At 38.9% G+C, this 20,668-nt stretch overlaps 1 protein-coding gene across 1 annotated transcript in view; it reads right to left on the bottom strand.

Annotated features, from left to right (window-relative positions):
* Positions 1 to 20,668, bottom strand: part of Dlg1 (discs large MAGUK scaffold protein 1) — a gene marked incomplete in the record, with an annotated part of 93,805 nt that overhangs the window by 56,444 nt on the left and 16,693 nt on the right. Inside the window, 2 exon segments of the mRNA XM_029566155.1 lie at positions 6,174 to 6,276; positions 16,575 to 16,731. Of these exon segments, the coding sequence (XP_029422015.1) occupies positions 6,174 to 6,276; positions 16,575 to 16,731 (260 nt within the window).

Here is a 20,668-nt window from a genome sequence, read left to right as displayed (position 1 = left end):
ACTATTTAAAACTATATTGTACATTAAATACTACTAAATTTTATTCATGCCCGGTACTGTAAACCTGGTCAAAGTCCAGGAGGATCTCAGGAAGTCATAGGCCCCAGAGAAACCTACTACTATTGCTGTTTTGCGAATGGACATGTCAAACTGCCTTCTAAATATTTATGTTTATACCATCAATGAGTGTTGCCCTCAACCTTGGCCAGAGAGACTTCTCTCCATAATGAGCAGCATTTAATGCAGAGACTCAAAACTGGTCAAAGTGCTGAGAGTAAGTGACTGCTGAGTGTTTACTCTTTACTAGATGGGACATTTTTACCAGCCTCACGAAGGTGCAGGGAACACTGAGGAAGCGAGGGCATTAGAATGTAAGAGCTGGAGGATGGGGAGGAGTGCTGTGAAATGGTGCTCTGGACATGACATGGCCATTGCACAAGAACTCACTGCAGCTATGGACCTGTGCATGATCAAGCTAACAAGATCAATCAATATTCTTTTTTTTTTTTTTTGGTCTTTTTGAGACAGGGTCTCCCTGTAGCCCCAGCTGTCCTGGAACTCACTATGTAGACCAGGCTGGCCTTGAACTCACAGAGATCCGCCTGCCTCTGCCTCCCGAGTGCTGGGATTAAAGGTGTGTGCCACCATGCCCGGCCATGATCAATCAATATTCTAAGAGCAGTAATTGGACTCGATGGATTACAAAATAAGAAGAAAAAGAAAGAAAGAAAAAGAGAGGACACATCGGTAGAAGGTGGAAATACTGGAAGGCTGTCTGTGGGGAGTTGGGTATGGATATGATCAAGGTAGAGTGTATACATACATGTATGCAACTGTCAAAGAATAAATACATCTTTAAGAAAAACCTCTAGCACTTTTGGGAACTAGTTAAAACCTAGTCTTTAGCAAACAACTTGTTTGTGCAGTTTAAGAAGACAGTAAAAACAAGAAAGTGTGAATCTGCTGAGCTGCTCTTCTACCACAGTTATCCAGTTTGTTTTGTGGATACTATGCTTTTTCATTTGTTTGTTTGTTTTTGGTATGTGTGTGTACACACATATGACAGGTTGATGTCAGGTACCTTTACTTGACCATTCCACTCACTCACTCCTCACTCCTCCCTCACTCCTCCCTCACTCACTCCTCACTCCCTCCTCACTCACTCACTCACTCCTCCCTCACTGACTCCTCCCTCCCTCACTCACTCCTCCCTCACTCCTCACTCCCTCCTCCCTCACTCACTCCTCACTCACTCACTCCTCACTCCCTCACTCCTCACTCCCTTCCTCCTCACTCCCTCCTCCCTCACTCCCTCCTCCCTCACTCCTCACTCACTCACTCCCTCCCTGCTCACTCACTCCTCACTCACTCACTCCTCCCTCACTCCTCACTCCCTCCCTCCTCACTCACTCACTCACTCCTCCCTCACTCACTCCTCACTCCCTCCTCACTCCCTCACTCACTCCTCCCTCACTCCCTCCTCACTCACTCACTCCTCCCTCACTCACTCACTTCCTCCTCACTCCCTCCCTCCCTCACTCACTCCTCCCTCACTCCTCACTCCCTCCTCCCTCACTCCTCACTCACTCCTCACTCACTCCACACTCACTCACTCACTCCTCACTCACTTCTCACTCACTCACTCACTCCTCACTCCTCCTTCACTCGCTCACTCAGTCCTCACTCACTCCTCACTCACTCACTCCCTCACTCCTCACTCACTCACTCCTCACTCACTCCCTCACTCGCTCACTCCTCACTCGCTCACTCACTCACTCCTCACTCACTCCCTCACTCCCTCCCTCACTCACTCACTCACAGGGTCTCCCTATAGCCTCAGCTGGCCACTGTTTTGTTTTTCTTCCTAATAGATTTCTACTATATACAAATTAGTCTTTAACATTTCTTTATCATTTCTAACTCCTATATTTATTCTTTTTGTTCGTTTTGTTTTGTTATGAGACAACGGCTCACTATGTAGCCCAGGCTGGCCTTGAACTCGTGATTCTCCTGCCTCTTTCTCCATGGTGCTGGAACTACAGGTAAGTACCACCAGACATAGCTTAGCTGTTCTATCCTTTTAGTCCTTTTCAGTCAGAACAGTGTCTTAGTCTTTCTTTGACTTTCTTAACGCTGATGAGAATTACAGGCCAATTGTGATGTAAATTATCTTCTAACTTATTTTTAGGGTGACCCTGTATGCACATGCATGCACATGGCCCTCGTGCGGAGGACAAAGGACAACTTGTGGAAGCTGGTTCTCTCCTTCTACAATGTAGGTTCCAGGGACTGAACTCAGGTCATTAGATTTGATTCCCAGTACCTTTACCTGCTGAGCCATCTAGACGGTCTAATGTTTTGTTTTTATCAAACTTTTAATTAAGTAATCAATTAATTAATGCTAAGGACTTATGACTTCTAAATTTATTCAGTGAGTTACTAGCTAGTACTATTTCTTTCAGGTAGAAATTATTCCTGATTAGTGAGTATTCTTCCAGGTTGGATTCTGTATCTTTCCGATGCAATTTTTATCATTCCTGATTTCTTTACTTTATGGCACAGGATATTACAATATAACCTAGTATTGTCCCTGTCTGAGTGATAGGTTTTCAATGTTTATTACCTTTGTTTCTAAAATATTTTACCACTGTCCTTTACTATACTTTTGTTTACTGATTGTGTGGTTTTCTTTTTTTGAGATGGGGGGTCACACGTAGCTCAGGAAGGTCTCAAACTATGTAGTGGAGACAGTCTTGAACTCCTGATTCCTCTGCTTCTATCTCCTAACAGCTGGGATTATAAGGTTTTTTCAGATTTGTGTATCTGAGTACTAGAAGTCCAAGCAAGGTAAAATATTTAGCATTTTAGAAATTTAAAAAATTTCTGTAAAAAGAACATATTACATTAAAAAATTATTATTTTTATGTACATGTGTGTATTGCCTGCATGTATGTAAGTGCACCCATGTCATGCAATGTCCGTGGAGGACAGAAGAGGGCGTTGGATCCCCTGGAATTGGATTTATGGACAGTTGTTATCTGCCATGTGGGTGCTGGGATTCGAACCCAGGTCTTCTGCAAGAGCAGCTACTGTTCTTAACTGCTAAGCCATCTCTCCAGTCCCAAGAACATATTTACATTTTATGAAAACACTCTTTCCTAAGAAGACTAAGTTATTATAAAGCAATTACAGTCTCAGATATTAAACATTTAAAATATTGGGAATCTATATCAATTCCTAGTAATTTCCCAAGTTTGTGATTTATTTTGTCATTGTTTTATATCATGGTCCTTAAAATTAACAATTCCTTCTGAGTTGGAGAGATGTCTCAGTGGTTAAGAGAACTGGCTACTTTTACAGAGGACCTGGGTTCAGTTCCCAACACCCACATGACAGCTAACAACCATCTGAAACTCCAGCTCCTGGGGATCTGACACCCTCTTCTGGCCTTGTATGATACGAATGCACTTATATATATGCAGGCAACACACACACACACACACACACACGTGCGCGCACACACACACACACACACACACACACACACACACACAAGCGCGCGCGCACACACACACACACACACACACACACACACACACACAAATAAAACAAAACCAAAACATCAAACAAAAAAACCCAACCCCAAACCAAATCCTTGTAAGATTTCTTTATGACCAAACATACTTCAACACTTTTCTCAAAAGGTAACTTTTCCTTAAAATTTTCTATTTCATTTACCTAGAAAAGATTCCCATCTTGTCCTTTTGTTTTAATTAATTCATACCTGTTCTCCTATCAATTTCCACCATTTACCTACCCTGTATATGTTTTCTTATATTTCATTTTTGGGGAGAATTCTGTCTCCCTTTTTGGTTATTTGCATCCTTCTCCAAGGAATTCCATCAAACTCATTTCAGCAAAGCTACACTGGGAGAGAGCTGGGTGTTCATTACACTGGAAATTTTCTCCATTCAGCGTTTCAGAAATTCCTGTACCGAATTGTATCTCATTGCAGGAAACATATTAACACGTATCTGAAATAATTTAAATAGTATGCACATGCTCACTCAAGGAAAGATAATGTGTAATGACGTTTTCACTTTAGGATCCGCAAACCTAGTGTACGGGCAATTTTGGAAAATATGAAACACACACAAGAGAAATCCACATAAAGGTCCATGTACTAAATAGAAGTTATTTGAATGACCAAACAAAAAAGAATTTCTTTCATATCAAAATGGTTTTTATTAAGATTGGAACAGTACTAAGTATGACCAGACCAAAAAAGTACCATTTGAAAAGATCGTTCATGGAAACCACAGAAAGGAGCAAAACCCCAAACAAAACAAGTTACAAGCAGAGTGAAAGAATGAAACAGCAGTTCCCGGTAACTCAGGCGCTGTGGGTAAGACAGTATGAGCTGGAAGGGCTCCACTACATACGGGGGTGTGCTGGGTCCTGGCAAAAGCCACTAGTCATAGTAATGTCAAGACCATCCTTGATCTGCCCCACTTCAACAATCCTATCAAAAAGGTTTTTGTGATTGCACTGAATTTTCTATTTTTTTTCTTAAACGTTCTTTAAAAAGAATCTTATTACGCACATGCTGCATAGACACCGACTTCCTTTGGAAATGTTGCTCTAATACTTTTAGCTTTCTTCTATTTTTATTTTGTTTATTTTTCCTGTTGTAGCCCCTAGAGAATTTCTGCGGCGGCCTTGGATTTTCACAGTGGCTGGTTTGCTTTTCTCCCTTCGGGGTTTGTTAGCCCTATGTCTGTCTTTCCTGGTTGCTGAGACAGCTTTACCCACCATTTTTCTACTTCTTTTAAAGTGAACAGCATAAACTGTTAAAGAAATGCAGGTTAAATTTTCATTTGACTTGTGTCAGTACTGTTTGTGTATAACCTGTTGCTAAGCTCTGCTGTTACTTATTAATATCTTTGCATGGCTGACTTTATTAGCTACTTTTAAATTACTATTACTGAATAAGTTACATTTTGCTGAATTAGGAAAAGAATAGCAATGTAAAGGTTGATAACTGTTTCTTTTAGCTGCTAAATTATAGTTCATTTAATGTCTAAATTATAACATTTAATTTAGTTCTGTCAGTCTCATTATTTCTACCTTCCTCATCCTGTTGTTCACGAACATCAACAAGTATCCTATCTATTCTTCTGGGTGTTTAAACATCTCAACTCCCCCTGAGGTTTTACTAGTAAAGTGGTAATGTTGATGCACACTAGAGGATTATGTATGTTTAATATGGCATTACCTCAAAGTTCCCATTATCACCCTCCCTCCCTGGAATTTAGTAAACTTATGCCCATGACTCTTCTACTGTGTAGATATACAGTACACCCCAAACTTCACATTCTTCTATTTTAAACAGCAATAACGGCTATGAGAGACATGATAAACTCGGTATCAATATATAAAATCGAGTTCAAAAGACAGAAAAAATTTGATTGAACTTCATTTTCTTTATTACTGTTATTGCTATGGTTTCCATGACTCTTTCAGATCAATGAGGTAGTAGAAGGGATGTTAAAATGTATGTGTTAGGTAAGAGGTCAGATGTCAAATTATAAAATAAATCCAAATAACTGTATAATATTCAAAAGAGCTGGCAGATGAAGTGTTCTTAATTGTACTAAAAACCACTTCTGACCTAGAAAATGAACTGGTTTAGACTAAACAATTTACTAGATTAACAAATCAGAGTTAAGGTTACAATTTAAACATTATTAAGGGCTAGGGATATAGTTCAGTTGGTAGAGTATTTGCCTAGCATGCAAGAAGTCTGGGGTTTGATCCCCAGGACTGTATAAACCCAGCACACACCCACATTGCCAACACTTGGGAAGCAGAGGAAGGAGGAGCGGAAGCTGAAGGTCATGCTTGGCTTCATACTGATTTCAAGGTGAGCCAGAGATACACGAAACCTTGTCTCAAAAAAGTTAAAAAAAATTTAAAATTGCAATAAGGAAAATAAAGGGTACAATAACCACAGGCGGTAAGAATTGTATTACGACTAGGTGTGGTGACACACCTTTAATCCCAGCACTGGGGAGGCAGAATTGGACAGATCTCTGTGAGACTGAGGCCAGCCTGGTCTACATAGAAAATTCCAGGACAGGTGGGGGTATCTTAAAACATTTATTTTTTATTACCTTCAGGTCGATATTGTGCGATGATAGTGACAGCCTGGCCTGCATTTTTCAAAGCAGCTGCTGCTTGTTCATGACTGGCAGCTCTAAGGTCAACACTGTTTACCTATAAATAAAATCAAGCATTAATCTGGAGAAAATAATAACTAATTAGAAGTCACAATAACCTAAATAGGTACAAATTAGTTACAGTACCTTTACCATTAAAATATATTGTTTTGTCAGCGGGCTGCATAGTGAGATCTTGTCTCAAGAAAATAAGCTGGGTGAATCTCTGTGAGACTGAGGCCAGCCTAGGTCTACATAGTGAGTTCCAAGTCAGCTGGGGCTACAGGGAGACTCTGTCTCCAAAATGAAAAAAGAAAAAAATTATATTATAGTAAACCAAAATATTTTAATTACTTAAAACAATTAGATTTACAAAAAAAACTTTGTTGGGGGCTGGAGAGATGGCTCAGTGGGTATGAGCACTTGCTGGAGGATTCAGGCTCAGTTCTCAGTAACCCACATAGTGGCTAAAAGCTCCAATTCCAGGGGATCCAACACCCGCTTCTGACCTCTGAGGGCACTTGCCCTCATATGGTGCACATATATATTCAGGAACACACATACACATAAAATAATCTCTAAAAGAACAAATATTAAAAAAAAACTCCTTTTTTAATGGCAAGTTAGGGAAAACGAACACATGATTTCAGAAGGCTGGCTACCCATCTAATCAAAGCGTCATTATTATGCATAATTCATTTTGCAATGGGAAGAAAATTGTACTTGTAGCATTGCTTCACTAGCTCACCCCCTGCCCCCGGATTAAAGGCGTGTGCCACCATATCTCCATGTGTGGCCAGTAACTTTATTTTTAATCCTCCAGCACAACTCAGTTTCATTGTTCTTTCTTCCTGTCACAGACTAAGGCTTCCATTTTTGGCTGTAATAGGAAAGCAATTATTTAGGCACATCAAAATAGTTCAGATTTTGGAGATTGTCAAAGTTTTAGTCAACCTGACACAAACCCAGACATAAGTGGGAAGAGGGAGTCTCAACTGAGGAACTACTACTTCAGATTGGCCTGTGGGGCTGTCTGTGGGGGCATTTTCTTGCTTTCTACTTGATGTGGATGGTGCCACCTCTGGGCAGGTGGGGCCTGGGCTATAACAGGAAAGGCAGCTGAGCAAGTTAGAGGGAAGCAAACCAGTAAGAAGCATCTCTCTGTGGTTTCCATTTCAGTTCCTGCCTTGGCTTCCTTTGATGATGAACTATAAGCCAAACAAACCGTTTCCTTTACAAGTTAGCTTTGGTCAGTGTTTTATCACAGCAACAGAAAGCAAACCAGAACAGGGACCAATTAAAACACAGTCGACAGTAAACACTGCAGGAGACATTTTATAAATAAAGGGACTTGCACTGATGTTTTGTTGAGGATTTTATACTAATAAAGGATAATGTAGTTTTCTTGTCATGTCTGCCTGTTTTATATAAGAATAATACTGGGCCTCACGGTTTGAGCTGGGAAAATGTTCCTCACATGTCTTCCAATTGGCAAAATTTTGTTAATTCTTTAAACGTTTGGCAGAATGCACAGTGAAACCATCTGGTCTTGGGCTTTTCTACTGTAAGTTTTTAATTACTTTTTGGGGGAGGTGCTGGGATCAAAAATCATGACTTTGTGCATGCCAAACTGTCCTCCAGTCCCTCTGATAGTGATTTGGTGTCCTTAATTGCTATATATCTAGTCAGGTTTAGGCTTTTAATTTCTTGGTTTATATCTTTGCAGAACTATATGGACAACTGTATATGTAACTAATATCATTTAAGTACATAAACATATACTCTCTATTAACATTTTGTTAAACATTACTAAGAGGAATGATCTTTAAAATTGCGATAAGGAAAATAAAGGGTGTAATGATCGTAGGCAGTAAGAATGTCTTAAAGTCTCTTTCATATTATTTGTGTCTCGGGATTTAAAATGTCTTTCTTGTAGATAGCACATAGCCAGACTTTGTAAATCTTTGTGTTTTAAAGTGCTTAATCCATTTACATTTAATGTAATTATCAGAATGTATTTATGCCATTAATTTGCTCCTGGTTTTTAAAATTTTAACCTCTACTATTATTTGTGGGAGTGTGTGTGTGTATAAATCTGGGTGTGCATCTGTCACAGGGCATGTATGGACATAAGAGGATAATTTTGTGGAGTTGGTTCTTTCCTTTCAGTTTTATATAGGTTCCAAGAATTGACCTTAGGTCACCAGGTTTGTACTGGCTCAGCTATCTTGCTGGCCCTGCAACTTGAGACAGTCTTACTCTGTAGCCTGGGTGGCTTCAAACTTGTGGAAATCCTCCTGCCTCAGCCTGCCTAGTGTTGCAATTACAGGCCTGAGCCATCATCTGTTTTCTTTATGCCATTAAAACTTTTATTATTTTATGTGTATGAGTGTTTTGCCTGCATGTATGTAGGTACACCATGTGCATGCAGTAGCCAATGCAGGCCAGAAGAGGGAGTCAGATCCCCTGAAACTGTAGCTATGGATGGTTGTTAGCCATCAAGTGGATGCTGGGAACTGAACCTGGGTTCTCTACAAGAACAGCCAGTGCTCTTAACTGCTGAGCCATCGCTCCAGCTCATGTCATTCTTTTTTTCCACCCTGTCTTTTCTACTTCTCTTTTTGTGCTAAGTAGATATTCTGTAATGTACCATTTGAAAATTTGTGTCATTTCTTTTTTGGTTTGTTTTGAGACAGAATTTCACTATGTAGCCCGAGGAGAATGTGACATGGGGTTGGTAGACAGGAAATGGGGGAAATTCGAAACCCCGTGGAACAGATGACATCATGTTATCTTGGTAACTCATGGGAAACTACAAATTTTGGTTCTGGCACCCAGGCTTCAAGGTGCCAATAACCAAATGCAGCACGACTGTGTGCAGGAGCACTGCTACACTCCACTGCAGTACTCTCTAGTGAAGTACACTCAAGCAGAGGTTTACCTACAACTCAAGTGTACACAAAGTATTGACTTACCTATGATTTTAGAAAACAGGAGACTTCCAGTGGCAGAATTTTTTAATTTCAAAAGAAAAATACTGCACAATTCATGTAACTAGGAAGAAAATCTTATCAGAGAAGGTTGAGCTCAGTCTTAAAAAAAAAAAAAGACATCCATTGTGGCAAGGTCCAGGGAACATTCCAGTGGGGAGGGGAAGGGAGTAGGTAAGAGTAAGTTCCTAACTTGGAACTTACTATGTAGCTGAGGCTGGTCTCAAACTCATGGCAATCCTCTTGCCTCAGTGTCAGTGCTAGGATTACAGGACTCTGTCATCACGTTTGGCTCTTTTTAGTCTTTTGTTTAGTTTGCTGTCTGCCAATTTGCCTAATGTCTCAGGCAGCCAGACGTGCCTATTATTGTTTTGACAATTATCTTGGGGAAGACAGCTTTTGCACTGCAGATCCTGATGAGGCCAAATACAGACAGTCTTGTATACAGGATATTACAGGAATTACCAGGAATTAAGTTATGATAGTGCTCTAAGAATTAGGCACTGAAAAAGTTTTATCCATAAAACAAAGCAACAAAAAACCAAAAACTACCACCATGACTACAACCACCACCACCACCACCACCACCACAAGACCACCATCTACATTGGGAATGGGGCTCTGTTTTGAGGCTATTAGGTACTCTTGATATAAAGCTGAAGTATGAAAGCTGTTAAATTTTGTCTAAGAAGGTATTTAAATGTTTGTTCGAGAATTTTTAGATCTTGTTGAGCTTTGGAAAAAAAAATTAAATGTATGCCTCTTGCTCCTGAAGTTTTTTTCTGCTATTTCCATGGTATTTCCTTACAGAAGATTAGTAAGTATTAATTTTTTTCTTTGTTTTTCGAGACAGGGTCATCCTGTAGCTCCAGCTGGTCTTAAACCTGTTATGCAGACCAGACAGGCAATTTTAAATCTTGAAAATTTCAGACAGTGCAAGGCCGTGTATATCAGTAGCATTAACATTTAATGCTTATGCCAGACATGGTAGCATGCCTTTAAAGAGGCTGGCCCGGTCTACATAGTGAGTTCCAGGCCAGGGCTACATGATGAGATCCTGTCTCAAAAAACCCCAAAGAAGCCCAAAAGAAAACAACAACAAAAAGCAACCAAAAAAGCAAACAACCTCCCTCTAACCCCAAATCAACCAACCATACAAATCCGAACTAGCAAACAAAAACAACTGAGACTAAAGGGGTCAGTGCTATACTGGGAAAGTTTGGAGTGATCTTGGCTGTTGCTTGGCCTAACACATTTTAGCAGTATAGTGTGTCAGTGACCCATATAAGCTGGTCCCACATAGGTAATTTAAAAATATCTATTTTTGTTCTGAGTTTTTCACACGAAATTCTAAGGCAACTAAAAATGTATCTGACAGAAGGTGTGAAGTGAAGGCCCTAAGCTAATTTTATTCTCCTAAGTAGCTAATTTGTCTAACAACACTTAAAAAAAAAATCTATTCCTTACCACTAATTTGTCCTTATCACACTACAGCTTATTTTAGAGATTAAATTACAGTGTATCTGCTGGGCACAGTGGCATATGTATTTAATCCCAGCACTCGGTAGGCAGAGTAAGGTGGATCTCTGTGAGATTGAGGCCAGCCTGGTCTACATAGTGACTTTCAGGCCAGATGGGGCTATAAGGAGACTCTGTCTCAAAGAAACAAAAAACACACAAACAAAAAATTATAGTACTATCTTACAAAAAATAAAATGCAAAAAACACGATCAGTTATGATGGAAGAATTTGACAACTATATACATCATGAAAATACAACCTTAAATAACATACAGACTTTTCCCATTATCCAATCCGGAGAGTTCTATCGAGTACATTTATAGTCCCAATCAATGTCAAATTCTTTCCAAACTTTACTACCAGAAAGTAGTGCTAATGATTACCATATAAAACTAGGAAATATACAGCGTGCATTTTTGTGATGTCTGTTTTGGTTTGCACAGTATATTTTTTAGTTACCTAGATTATTTTAACTTTCAGTATTTGGTCCTTCTCCTTGCTGTATGGCATTAAATTACATAAACATTCCACCATTTACTTAGTTGTTTTTTGTTAATAGAAACAGGTCATTTCCAGATCTAGATTATTATGAACAAGGCTGACACAAATGTTTTTGTCAAAGTCTTTTTGTGAACACCTTTTATTTCCCTAGGGGAAAACCTGTCTGATAAAGATTAGATAGCTGTATGTTTAAATTACTAAAGACCTCCCTAAAGTCCTTATAATGATATATTACTTTATATGCTAATTATACATCAAGAGTTAGCTTCTCTAAATATTCTCTCCAATAATATCGTCCTTGGTTTTTTTCCCTTTAGCCATCTAACTCAGTAGGATATGTATTTGGAATAGACCCAAATTCTTTCAAACCCCTTTATTTGTTAGGATTTTGGAATTCTGTGATGTCTAATGTTAAGTAACTTTTTATGAGCTTACTGGTAATTCATGTATTTCGTTTTGTAAAACAACTGTTCAAGTCTTTTATGTATTTTAAAAACTTAGATTACTCATCTCTTTATTGTTTATTTGTAGATTATTACATATTTTGGATACAAGTCTTTGGTTAGGTACATGCACTGAGGAATGCTTGGCTTGCCTCTCGTTTCTATGTGGACTTCAGTTGACAGAGTTTTCTGTGTCTTGTCAAAGAACTGCTGCCCTGTCCAGATACTCCTCTATGTTCTTCTCCAGGAAGACTGTACCTCCAGGTTCTAATGCTTGGGTCTATAATCCATCCAGGAGTACATTTCTATCTCTGAAGTACGACTGAGAGCTGTTTTTGCTTTTATTATGGCTGCCTAGTTGTTCCATTATCATCTGTTAAAAACTTTCTTTCTAGTGCTGGGCGTGGTGGTGCATGCCTTTAGTCCCAGCACTCTGGAGGCAGAGGTAGGGGAACTCTGTGAGTTCAAGTTCAGCCTGGCCTACATAATGAGTTCCAGGCCTGCTGGGACTACAGGGAGATCCTGTCTCAAACAAGATGAAAACATTTTTTTCTTTCTTATGGGTACATTTTGGTTATCTTCTTAACCACTTTACAACTACAGAATTACGGTGCTGTCAGAACATATTCTGTGTTATAACTTCTCTTCTGCTATCTGACTTTCTTTATAAATGTCATTTAAAGGAGAATGTAATGTTCAGTATGTTAACCCAAGTTTTTTACTTGTATATTTAAATTGCAGACTTTTGAATACTTCAATCTGTTTTTTTTTGCTTGATGACTGAAAGAGACTTTTAAAGTTTATGACAGTGGGATTAGTAGTCTGTTCCTGTAGCATTAGCTTTTTTATCTTTTGAAACTGTTTTTTAGGTATATTTAAGTTTAGAATTATCACTCCTTCCTGCCAAAACTGGACTTTTTGTCATTATGTTAATAATGCTCTTTTTTTTTTGGTCTTTTTTGAGACAGGGTCTCCCTGAAGTCCCAGCTATTTTGGAACTTTCTTTGTAGACCAGGCTGGCCTTGAACTCATAGAGATCCCCCTGCCTCTGCCTCCCAAGTGCTGGGACTACCGGCATGTACCACCATGCCCGGCAATAATCCTCTTTTTAAACATAATAGAAATGGTTTATAATGTTTCTTTGCCACTGAGTCTATATTGTCTGAAATTAATTAAATGCACCTATCATTTTTGCTTGGCATTTACTTTAGCTTTACTATTCTTTTTATTTTGAATTTGTGTGTTTATGTTGTAATCTATAGTCCTACAATTCTTCCTAATGACACCCAGACCTTGGGAAAGTTTAATCATGATTTTCTAGTATTTTAGTGCTTGAATTTCACGTCTTCAAAAAAAGGTTTTTTTTTTAAAAAAAAATAAAAATCTTAATGGTCAATATTCTTAAAGACTTTATTTGAATGTCTTTATTGTACCTTCACTTTTAAATCTGGTCAACCTAATGACTTTGAAGATGGGCTGGAGAGATGGCTCAGTGGTTAAGAGCACTAGCTGCTTTTGCAGAGGACCCAGGTTGAGTTCTCAGCATTAACAACGGCAGCTAACAACTATCTTTAATTCTAGTTCCAGGGGATCTGACTCCTCTTCTGGCCTCTGTTGGTATTGCCTGACATGGGTGCTCTTATAGACATGCAAGCAAAACACTCATACACATAAAAATAAATACGCTGGGCTTAGTGGTGCGTGCCTTTAATCCCAGCACTTGGGAGGCAGAGGCAGGCAGATCTCTGTGACTTTGAGGCCAGCCTGGTCTACATAGCAAGTTCCAGGCTAGCTGGGGTTACAGGGAGACCCTGTCTCAAAAATTTTTCTCTATCTTGTTTGTAGGCGTTTTGTTTGAAGACCTCATCTTTTGTGTGCTAAACTTTTACTAAAATATGTCTATATTTTGTATTTCTTTTGGAGCAAGTGTTTACTAAATCAGGGGAAACATGATTTACTCATCAGTTCTGGAAACAGCCATGGTCTTTACAAATTTTGCCTTCTCTTGTTATATGTATTCTGTCCTTATTCAAGTCCTATTGAGTGGATATTATTTTATATATAATAGTTCTATTTCTCAGGTTCATAGCTATATAATACATAAATTTTATGGTGCATGGTGAACTGGTTTTCATGCTTTAAACTGCATTGTGAGCTTATTTTTAGTGGTATTTTATTTGTTGGAGTCCAGTGTTGTTTCATTTAGGGAGTGCCGATCTATTTACATTGTGTGTGTTAAGTTCCTAGAAACATTTTTCTTATCGCATTCTTCCAAAAACACTAGAAGTTAATTTGCCCTCAAGAGCTATATAATGGTTCAGACAAGGTTTACCTTAACCACTATTTTTGATGTACTGTTTTCTTTTTAATTAAAAAGTATAAGGTAGGTTTGGTTTAGGTATTTTAAGGTAAGATAAGCCTCAAAAAATTCAGAATTTGAGACACAGAAATAAACCTCATATTGTTGGTCAACAATGTTGCTCAATATTGCTTTTATTAGGGGGTGGGGATGGAGTGGGTAGAGAAGGTCTACACTATGTAGCTCTGGCTGGCCTCGAATTCACAAAGATCTGCCCACATCTGTCTCCTGAGTGCTGGGACTAAAGGCATGTGCCACCATGCCCAGATAGTATTGCTATTTTAAGCCATTTCTTTGATATAAATCAAGAGAAGTTTTTTTGTTTTGTTTTTTGGTCTTTTTGAGACAGAGTCTCCCTGTAGCCCCAGCTGGCCTGGAACTATGTAGACCAGGCTGGCCTTGAACTCACAGAGATTCCCCTGCCTCTGCCTCCTGAGTGCTAGGACTAAAGGCATGCGCCACCACGCCTGGCTTATCATTCATATCTTATCAAAATAATCTGGGTAAATTTAAAAAAAACTAAACTCACAGGGAACTGGAATTCCAACAGACTTAAGTGAACTAAGTCCAGAAAATAACAAGAAGACACCTATGGTAGCTCTCATTCTTGGTAAAGTGGTAAAAAGGAATAGACAGAAATAAGAAGAAACTAGCCAAAACTTTACTTAACATTTTATGAGTTCTTGTAGACTGGTGAAACAGATAAAAATTCTGAGAAGCAACAAGGCAAGTCTACACCCACCTGAGTATTGATTCAGACCAGTGTTTGGGGACTGAAACATAAGATTTTTTCATTCCTGACTTGTCAAGGGCATCCCCAAATACAAGACAGTAGACTACTAAATTTAGCTGGTAACATCCATCATAGTCAAAGTACTAGAGACTTATAATGAAGAGTGTCTCTTCTACTTTGGCTGAAAACCTGTCCAAAATCAACAACAGGAAGTCTGTACTTCCAGCTGCTAAGGGGCATGAGAAGCAGGTAAGGACCTCCAAGACACTGTAGATAGGAGGAGGGCATGGAAGCAGTTATTCCCAAGATGCAGAAAAAGTGAGGCAAGTTCAGAGAACAAAAAGAAATGACAGCATCCCAGAAAGTTGGCAGCTGAATTATAAAGCAGTTTTAAAAGTTGGCAGCTCAGTTGTAAAACATGAGATACTGCAAATCTCACAAGTGCTCAGAAAATGCTTGCCAGAGCCTATTCTCAAAAAAATTTTAAACTAAATTAAATTGGAGCTACAAGAAAATACAGCTCAATTACAGATCACGTTCACGTAGCTCGATTCTGGCAGCCCAATACATGCTATTCCCTAGTTCCAGGCATTAATTCCGACACGTAAATTATTCTGTTACAAAACAGTAACCCATAGTATTTACTTCATTCTTTTAAAGCATTTATTTATTTATTTAGAAAGTGTGTGTGTGGAGATCAGAGGACAACTTGTGGGAGTTGGTCTTCTTCTTTCACCTTGTGGACCCCAGAGACCCAAGCTGCTAGCTCCTTTTGCCTCATTATAGTGAGTACGAGGCCAGCCAGGGCTACAATGAGACTCTGCTACTAAAAATAATAATTATGAAAAAATTATTATGATAAAGTCATGATGATAAATGTGTTAAAGAATGTAAAGGTAGCCACTATGGATGATGAGGAGTTTGGATAGTTTCAGCAAAAGCATAAAAACTACCAAAAGGGGCTGGAGAGATGGCTCAGTGGTTAAGAACTCTGTTCTTGCAGAAGATATGGGTTCAAATCCCAGCACCCACATGGCAGCTAACAACTGTCAGTAACTCCAGTCCCAGGGGATCCGACAGCCTCTTCTGACCTCCGTGGGCATTGCATGACATGGGTGCACTTACCTGCACACAGACAATACACATACACATAAAATAAAAATAAAAAATAAAATATTAAAAAACAAAAACTACCAAAAGAGGCTGGAGAGATGGCTCAGAAGTTAAGAGCACTGGCTACACTTGCAGAGGACCCAGGTTTGATTCCCAGCACCCACATGTCAGCTAAAAACTGTCCTTAGCTCTAGTTCCAAGGAATCCGACACCCTCTTCTGACCTTCATGGGCCATGCAAGTGACATGGTGCACTGACATACATCCATGCACAACACTCATACACACAAAAATAATAAACAAAATATATTTTAAAAAATCAGTACTGGAAAAAAGTGGGAAAAATTAGTGAGGGTGAGGAACAAGTATGGTAAATGAAAAGCAATACTGTCATGTGACACTGAAGTATGTATTAATTTACTAATTAATAACTACATTACAAGCAGGAGTGTAGCTCAGGGGTGGAACACTTACCTAATAGATGTGAGTCCTAGGTTTAGTCCCCAGAACTATATATAACAGTAACACTCACACTAAACACTCTGAGAGGCACAAACTGTCTGCTTGGTTCATAAAACAAGACCCAATCATACAATGTGTATCAGAAATACACTAAGATATGGAAAAATAATTCACTTTTAATCATTAATAGGTCACAGTAAAGGTCATATAAAATTATCTAATTAACACATCCTACCGATATAATGCGATCTCCTTTTCTTAGCTCTCCACTGAGGTCAGCAGGTCCTCCAGCCAAGATAAAGGAAATAAATATTCCTTCTCCATCTTCGCCTCCCACAATGTTGAAACCAAGGCCTGTTGAACCACGATGAAGAACAACTTTTCGAGGTTCCCTAAAAATTAAAAACAAAAACTAAATACATCAGAAATCTTACTTAGAACTTAACATTCAACCTATGAGATATCCTACTGATGACTTTTTGAAGGAGGAGGTCTTGTTACTACTAAGCCATGGTTGAACTTGCTATATGGCCCAGGCTGGTCTCAAACTCACAGCAATTCTGCCTCAGCCTCTTGAGTGCTAGGATTAGAGGTATGTGCCATCACCCCCAGCTGATAATTCTTATATTATGAAACCTTCCTTACTCAGAAAGATAAATGAGCTATGTAAGATTTCTCAAAATTTCAGGGAAAAGAGTCTAAGAAATCAAAGTAAAAACTGATTTTCTTTGCTTTTTCTTTTCTGTCTTTTTGAGATAGGGTCTCCCTATAGCTACAGCTGGCTTAGAACTCACTATGTATACCAGGCTGACCTCAAACTCACAGAGATCTGCCTGCATCTGCCCCCAAGTGCTGGGACTAAAGGTGTGCTCAACCATGCCAGGCTATGATTTTCTATTAAAAGCCAAAAAACTAATGTTAAAAACCAAGCAAACACAAAGCAAAATAAATAAAATGCGAAAATAAAATATACGTAAAGGAATCTATCAATAAATAGAGTCAGGACTGGAGAGATCGCTCAGTGGTTAAGAGCACTGACTGCTCTTGCGGAGGACCTGGGTTCAGTTCCCAGCACCCATGTGGACGCTAACAATTGTCTATAACTCCAGTTCCAGGGGTATCTGATGCCCCATGGTTACCATGCATACACGGTGCATTTACACAGATGCCAGCAAAACAAGTTAAAAAAAAAAAGACAGGCACATTCTATTGGCTAAGAAATCATCGAAGCCCCTCCTTCTCAGGCGGTGTTAAAAGCTATCTCTTTTTCTTGGAGGAAGACAGCTCTTCCTTTAGTTCCAAAGAGATGAATCATAACCAACCTAATTGGTCAGTACAAGCCCATTCCCTTTCGCTAAGGACAGGATCCCCATTCTGGCCTCTGATAAATGAAGAGAAAATCTTCTGTCATTCCACACAGAAAAACAGATCCTAACAAAAACAAAGCACATTTTCACCCTCTTCTTTCTCTCATCGCCCACCGCCATCAAATGAACGCTCTTTTAAAAGTTTTGATTAATTTTTTTTTAATGTGTATGGGTGTTTTGCCTGCATATATGTTAAGTGCATTCATGACATGCAATGTCTGCAGAGGCCAAAACAAGGTGCCAGATCCCCTGGAACTGGAGTTAAAGACAGTTGTTAGCCACCATGTGGGTGCTGGGAAGTGACCCCAGGTCCTTTGCAAGAGTAGTCAGTACTCTAAACCACTGAGTCATCTCTCCAGCCCCAAATGAGCAAACCTTTAATAAAATCTTACTGGTTTGGACATACTCAATTGTGGAGGCAAAATAAAGAGTGTAATAGACTTCCTGGCCCTAAGATTGTCAAGCTGATCTTAGAATTGCCCATCTCTAAACTTTTTATATGAAATGAAATAACTATCTTTTAAAACTAGGTTTGACTGTATGTATCTGTAACCCTTGTTCCTTAGGAGACTCAGGTGTGAGGCTCTCTTATGATCATGGATTTGAGACTATCCTGGACATCATAAGGAAATTTCATCTCCAAACAACAATGCCAACTCTTAGTGGTTAATATTTTTAAAAATCAATTGCAAGATGCACTTACTTCTTACTTTTTCCTACACATTGAAGCTCTAGGGAATATATCACCACTGATAACTTTTCACAACTGTTCTAAGTCAAGAGTTAGGTAGAAACTGTTCATCATTTGAGATTGTTCTTTTTTTGTTTTTAGCGGCAGAGTCTCCCCTGTAGCCCCAGGTGGCCTGGAACTCGCTCTGTAGACCCTGTAGACCAGGCTGGCCTCGAACTCAGAGAGATCCCCTGCCTCTGCTTCCCGAGTGCTGGGATTAAAGGCGTGCACAGTTAAAAAATTTTAATGTGAGTTTTCTTAAACATAAAAGGAAAACAATTGGTTATAATAACCTTAAGAGTTAGATTATTTATTTATTTATTTTTTTGGCTATTTGAGACAGAGTCTCCCAGTAGCCCCAGCTGGCTTGGGATCACTATGTAGACCAGGCTGGCAGTCTACCTCTGCCTCCTGAGTGCTGGGATTAAAGGTTGTACCACTATGCCCTGCCACAAGAGCTACATATTCTTTTAAGGTGAATTTTAAGGATCCTTTTACATAGTAAAAGAGATGGCTCAGTGCTTAAGAGTACTGGCTGCTCTTGCAGAGGATCCAGGTTTGATTCTTAGAACCCACATGGTGGCTAACAACCACCCATAGTTCCAGTTCCAGGGGATCTGACGCATTCTTCTGACCACCACCGGCACTGCATGACACGGGTGTACCCACCTACATGCAAGCAATACACGCATACAAATAAAATAAAAATAATAAAATTAAAAAAATTTGGCCTGCTCAAAACTTAAAATATAGCACTTTCTAGACATATATTATTAGAATTACTCCTTTTTTTCCAACTCATATACAATGTTCACAAAATAATAAAATTAAAAAAATTTGGCCTGCTCAAAACTTAAAATATAGCACTTTCTAGACATATATTATTAGAATTACTCAATTTTTCCAACTCATATACAATGTTCACAAAATTAGATTTTTCTTGTCAAAAATGGAAAGCTAAACAAAGTTGAGGGAAACATATACACATATATATGGAAGAAAATACAGATAACAAAATTCAGGGAGGTATTAATTTGGAAGACTGTGGGAGAGAAAGGGTAGGATGAGGAGCACAGATAGGTTTTGCTATATTAGTAATGATATTAGGTAAAGGATTTAGGGTTTAAAGCCTTTTAAACCTGTAACTTTAAACACGTATGAATTGTAAGTAATTCATATAACAATCATTCTGAAGTTCAACAGTATTTCCAGGGGAAATACATTTTAATTTTTAAAATAACATAAGAACATGAAAAGATGCCTAACAGGGCTGGGGGTGTGACAGAGCACTTGTGTAGCATGTGAGGGGCCCAAAGTTTTTAGTGTTCACCACAGATTTATAGTAATCAAAAGGTAAAAATAATTTAAGTGTTTATCAATGGACAGATAAACAAAACATGGTTTACAACACACAGAAGAATATTAGAAAGAGAAATAAGTTTCGATACACCCACAACATGCGTGAACCCTGAAAACACTGTGCTGTGAGATGTTAGCCACAAAAATAAAAATATTGTGTGGTGTCACGTATATGACTTATCTAGTTTAAGCAAATTTATAGAGACTCAAAGATTTAAGACACTGAATCTCAGGTGTCGTCCCTCAGGTGCCACCACCTTCTGAGACAGGGTCTTTCACTGGCCTGGAGTTTGCCCCATAGGCTCTCTGGCTGGCCAGAGCCTCGGGGATTCACTTGTTCCTGCCACCCAGCGTTGGGTTACAAGTGCCGTCACACCTGGCCTTTCTATGTGGGTTCTGGGGATCAAACTCAGGGCCTCTGACTGAACCATCTCCCCAGCCCAACCTTCAAGTTTAAATGTATAAAATTTATGGCAGATGAATACGTGAATAGAAATATTAATGAATGAACTTCAGAACCATTCAGTATATGACGTGGTATTTTTCAAAGGCAGTGATAATAACTTCTAAAAGACTAAGTTTAAACTGTGGAGAACTTTTAATGTTTGGGCAAAGATTTCTGTACTTTATTATCTTGGAAAAGGAGCATAACTATCAAAAGGGATTGATAAACTGCATGCATCATTTTAAGAAGACCTATCTAGTAATCAGCCATCTGATTTTCATAGAAAAGTGTGCAAATAGGTAGGTTTGTTGTGTCCAATACAATACACTGGATAAGAACTATGCAGTGAAGATAGATGGGGACAGGAATAAAAATGAAAAACTTATCTTTTAATTTGAAAACTGCACATTAATGCTAGATAAAGTATT

This window comes from Nannospalax galili, unplaced genomic scaffold (assembly GCF_000622305.1).
Source record: "Nannospalax galili isolate Female #2095 unplaced genomic scaffold, S.galili_v1.0 scaffold598, whole genome shotgun sequence".
Taxonomy (NCBI): domain Eukaryota; kingdom Metazoa; phylum Chordata; class Mammalia; order Rodentia; family Spalacidae; genus Nannospalax; species Nannospalax galili.
The sequence above is the reverse complement of the archived record's forward strand: the minus strand, read 5'-3'. Positions and strand labels throughout refer to the sequence as shown.